Raw genomic sequence first — 5295 nt, forward strand, 5'->3', positions numbered from 1 at the left:
TTGCCGGCTTAAACGCCCAAAACACGTAATTGAATATGTATTCTGGTGTTCCCGGACTCTGCTCAAGCTTTCATTCAACAATTGTCCCGGGGTTAAAGTGCTGCAGTGCGGTCATGTACTTTGGCAGAGATGCAAATGACTTATCCCAATTACCGTAGACAATTTCAAACGCTCATTTGCGCACGAAAAATGCCTTTCTTTTCGTAATGGTATGGCCATATTCCTGGTGGACCAATGTAATGCACTCTTTGATTGTATACCTTATGGATGCTTCGATATGCGGAATAAGTACAAGAGAATTCAAGTCAATATCCCAGTTGAAGTGATTCCCGTTGAATGTGTCCATTTCGCATGTGTGGGTGGGAATGTATTTACCCACTTTTCACATACCTGTCTTCTTCTTGGTCGCACGCAACATCTAATTACATGGCCAAAACCACGGCAAACAACCTTGTATACCATCGGACTTGACTCTCATACCTGCATCTCACGACACTCTTTTACGTTGTACATTTTACAAGCCCTGCTTAAGCGCGTTTTATCAGAAAAAAGCATCCCCTTTGCAAGCACCGTTGGTCTAGACTCATCCCACATTGCTGTCCGAATTTCATCAAAATCCCTTGTTAGAGTTTCCATATCCAGCACGGTTGACAAGTTATCAATGTAAGGAATCTCCCTTGAATGAAACGGCACTTCGGACTCATACACTCTTCGTCTAGGGGGGTCACTCTTCAAATCAGGTCCTTCCTCCTCATCCTGCTCATCACCATCCTCACGAAAAAAGGGTGTCTCATCTCCGGATTTATCGACATTGTTATCGTAATCACTGTTCTGTTCCTCACTCTGTGCATCTGCCAGATCCCGATGTAATACGTCGTTTTCGGTCAATTGAGTGAGTACGGGTGGTTCAACTTGCTCGTTTTCACTGCACAACCAACAAAAATATAAGCTACTGAATTAATAAATGATTTCCATATGGCTATATCACTTCACTTACAAGTCGTAATGTGATGAAATTTCATGATGGACGTTTTCAATTAAGTGATGACTACCGGATGGGCCACTTGTAAAATTCATATCCGGCCAGTACTCCCTATTAAATATATGAGCGTTAATACAAATTCAATACGCCAAAAATATACATAATTAACACAAATAAAAATTGAAGTTTACCACTCGTCTTGTGAATTATGGAAAGCAGGGTATAAATTATTTTTTCGCTGCTCATTCGCCGGCGGTAATAAGTTTAAATCAAGGAAAACTCTTTCATCTGAAACCTGTCCGGCAAAAACTGCTCCATAAGAACCACCCGATGACTAGGGGTTATCTCTGCTACGCACAACCTCATTTTTTGGAACGTCTTCGACCTTCACGTACATCTCCAACATTGTGATTACAAGAAATTCCTGACATTCGTCCGGAGTCCTCAAAAAATCACTCAAAGTTTCATCATCGTCGATGTTCAACTCCGAGTAAAAAGCAACCCCTTGCGGAGTGACGGAATACGGATATCTTCCTGTTACTTTAAGTATCACTGAACGTTTCCTCACACTCAGTTTTTTGCATAACAACGATATCAATTTATCGTACTCTATTGTAAGTGGCAATTTAACATGACACTGAGCAGGTAAACTGTAGCCCACAGAGTTATTCTCCATCGCAACCTCACCCCCCCAATATAATGAAACTCTTATTCTACGCTCTTCAAACATAATTAAAAAATGCTGGAGAATTTAAGAACAATAAACGTTTCAACAAGAGGTAAAATTTTATTTGAATGAATTTCTATACAATCCTAACCTTTTTATATAGGAAATGGCTAGCCGGATATTTTTTTTATATAGGTATAACGCCCAAAAAGTTGGCACTATACGCTTTTGAATTATTGAAGTCACGAATTATTGGTGGGGCCAGGAAAAAGAAGTATAGCGCCACTATACCTGACGCTATACATTAATGATGTATGTATAGCGCCAGGTATTGTGGCGCTATACCTGGGCATGTCAGATTTTACAGTATAGCGCCATAATACCTGGCGCTATACTTTAATAGTACCGTTACTGTTAGTATATAGCGCAAGGTATTATGGCGCTATATATAAAAATGTCATTTTTTTTACCACCTATTTTTGTAGTTTGAGTCCAAAATAACCACATTTTGGTTCCGGACTCCCATCTATTTCATTTTTGATTCCCACTTTACATTAAAAGTTAAAGGCCAGTGATTGGTTAATATAGCATCGGCAGTACATCTCTGACCCTAACTAAACCAATTAAATATAATAATGAAAGTGTCATGTTGTTTTTCTTTTTATCTAATTACCAAAAATTTATGTTGTCATCCTCTACTCAAAATTTTCAATAATCCAAATAGAAGGTTAAGGGTGATTGGTGAATATAGCAGCACTTCTCTGACCGAAACAAACTAAATATAATAATCTAATGTCATCTGCACTTTCATTTAGGTTAATCATTAAAAGTTTTTGTCCTCCTCTGATTTAATATTTACTTAAGCATTTTAGTACCTGTTATTATATCATCAATTAAAATCAAATCATATCACTTTCCTTCCTCTTTCCAAACTTCCACTCGCTCTCCCCTGCATGTACCTATATATTTCTATATATATCATATCCACGCTTCTCTAGTTTCTCAAGCTAAGTAATTTCCTATTCTCTCATCAAAGAAAGTGCTCACAATTTAGTGTACAGAAATTAATGGAGATGGAAATGATGTTGCCATCACCACCTGCCGTTTTTAACTTGGACGACAGTGCTTGTACTACTCCTTATATAAGTGCTCCTTCAAGTCCTGAACGTTTTGATGATGGTTTTACTTTTGAATTTAGTGGATATGAGTTGGAGAAAAGCTCAATATCAGCAGCTGATGAGCTCTTTGATGGAGGAAGAATCAAGCCTTTAAGTCAAAATGAAAGTCGGGGAAGGGAAAGAACTCAAAATTCTTCAAATTCTTCAAGTCCCGTCAGAAGGCACAAAGCAACAAGGTCATTATCTCCTTGGAGAGTTTCTGATTTGCTATTATTTGATAACAATGAAAACATTGATCAAGATAACACAGCGATCTCTGCTACTGCTGCTTGTTCTTCTTCGGATTCTTCTTCAGTTTCATCATTGATATCGCTATGGAACAGAAAATGGAAACTGACAGATTTATTGCTATTCAGAAGTGCTTCTGAGAGTCGAGCAACTAGCAATACAGAAGAGTTGAACAAGTATGAGTTGGTGAAGAAAGCCCGTCAAGATAATGTTAAATCGAATAGTAGTAATGTGGGATCAGCGGTACCGAGCTCGAGGAGGAGGAAGGTACCAATTTCGGCTCATGAGTTGCATTACAAGATGAAGAGAGAAGTGTTGAAAGAGATGAAGAAGAAAACTTTCTTACCGTACAAACAAGGTTTACTTGGTTGCTCGGGGCTAGATGATCCAATTTCAATGTACATGACTCAGTCGTGAATAGCTCTGGTTGTCTCCATATGTAATTATTTGCTTAATACAGAAGAACAAACAAATGGTTTGATTGAACACCTTTTAAAGTAAAGTGTCTACCCTTAAATCGGATAACAATTAAATTTGTACGTGGTTTTAAGGATATGTAGATTGATTCAACACAAATAATCAGGAATACTAGATAAACGAGTTGAAGACAAAATGAATGATCAAACCAATCGTAATGTTACGACCTAGCCCGAACCTAGCTTGAACAATAATTTTGCCCTCGATCGGACCCTTGGTTCGAACCCAATTGTGAATGAAGAACAAACAGTTAAGTAAGAACTTTTGCAATAGCTAGAAAGGAGAAAATGAATTGGTATTGCCTTTGATTTGCGTGTTACAATGTGTGTATCAAAGGAAAAAACCTCCCCTTTATATAGTAAGAGAGTTTGATCCCTAGTACAAGTCTAAAAAGGTAAAAATCTTCCTTTCTCATTAATTACTGATCCGTAACTGACATCGAGCGAGATCCACGTCGTGATATCCGGTCAGGTACGAATATCACGGCCCTTTATCCGTCGTGTGTAACCGTTTACCGTATGTCCCGAGGTTTTAGAAATTGTTCAGTGTCCCGGGAGCGTTGCTTTATTATGCCCGTTGATAAACACATTGTTCTTCTATTATGGGTCTCGATATGAAAGGTTTCCAGCCTCGATTTCAGTCTCGTGCATCCATGCCCTTCTTCCGTTTTCATCACCGGGAAATCGGGGTATGCTATATCCTCGATTTTATTTGTATACCGATAGTTCCCTAGTTTTCTAGAGAGTAGGTTTGCCGAAACAATGAGAAATAATAGATGAACCCCAGTTTCTTCCCTCGTAAGTTATAGCTGAGATGACAGGTAGACTGAAACGTCTTATCAGTCGCGTCATTCTGACTTCGGACATTTGTCAGTCATCGGCTGGCCCTCGTCGAATGTGAAACATCGCGCACTGATTGTCGTTTCCCCTAGCCTCAACCCCTTTGACTTCTTCCACTTTCCGATTCTAGACTCTACCTTCGAACATCCTAACAGCTTTTAACTTCTCCAAATCTTCATATATTGTTCATTGAGCCTTCATATCTTCATGTTCATCTTCATACATCTTCCTTGAACCTTCAACCCAGACCTTCATAACTTCATACTATCTTCAAATCTTCATATTTTTCTTCAACCTTATATTTTTCCAAATTATAATAGCAAAAACGTCTTAGTCAGTGCCTCAGCAGGCTGCCCCTTCATCCCCCCCCAGATGCCGAGGTGAACGTTACCGAGGTGGCTCAGGAGCCCCCCATGAAGAGCTTCATACCCAGGGGATGTTCTATCAGGGACAACTTCAAGGACGAGAAAGCCTCCAGTCAAAAAGACCGAGGCGAGGGAACATGGAGATACATATGCTCCGTCACTGAAAAACCCTACTCGTAGTCCGAGTTGATTGTAAATGGGAGGGTAAGGACATGGTCGTTTCCGCGCCCAATAACGATATTACCACTCACGTGAAGGGGTGTCTGAGTGTTTACACTTATCCCCTCACGCTCACCCCGGTGGACTCCATAGACCTTGCTTTCTGCAAAATATACAAGGTGTGCGAATCATGCTCCTCTTACGCCATTTTGTGAACAACACTGAAGCTCCTTGGTTAACCCTCGACCATCTACTCCGTCTGTACAGTCCCCGAATTTTCCGATGGGGACTGATCAAGCTCGATCGTCGAGCAAGCAAAGCTCCTTTCTCGAGCATCGACGAGGACTGAGATCGAGGCTAGCAGAGGAGGTTCGTTCGGGTGAAAATCAAAGACCCAGAT

At 40.1% G+C, this 5295-nt stretch overlaps 1 protein-coding gene across 1 annotated transcript; it reads left to right on the forward strand.

The window, feature by feature from the left end:
• The first annotated feature begins 2635 nt into the window (after positions 1-2635).
• On the forward strand, positions 2636-3557 carry LOC107820104 (uncharacterized). The gene has a single exon (XM_016646321.2). The coding sequence runs from the start codon at positions 2717-2719 to the stop codon at positions 3470-3472; it is 756 nt and encodes a 251-aa protein (XP_016501807.1). The 5' UTR covers positions 2636-2716; the 3' UTR covers positions 3473-3557.
• Positions 3558-5295: the final 1738 nt, after the last annotated feature.

Source organism: Nicotiana tabacum, chromosome 6, assembly GCF_000715075.1.
Source record: "Nicotiana tabacum cultivar K326 chromosome 6, ASM71507v2, whole genome shotgun sequence".
Lineage (NCBI taxonomy): Eukaryota > Viridiplantae > Streptophyta > Magnoliopsida > Solanales > Solanaceae > Nicotiana > Nicotiana tabacum.

Coding starts and splice junctions, on each gene's coding strand:
- LOC107820104 (XM_016646321.2), top strand. CDS start 2,717: ATGGAGATGGAAATGATGTTGCCATCACCACCTGCCGTTTTTAACTTG.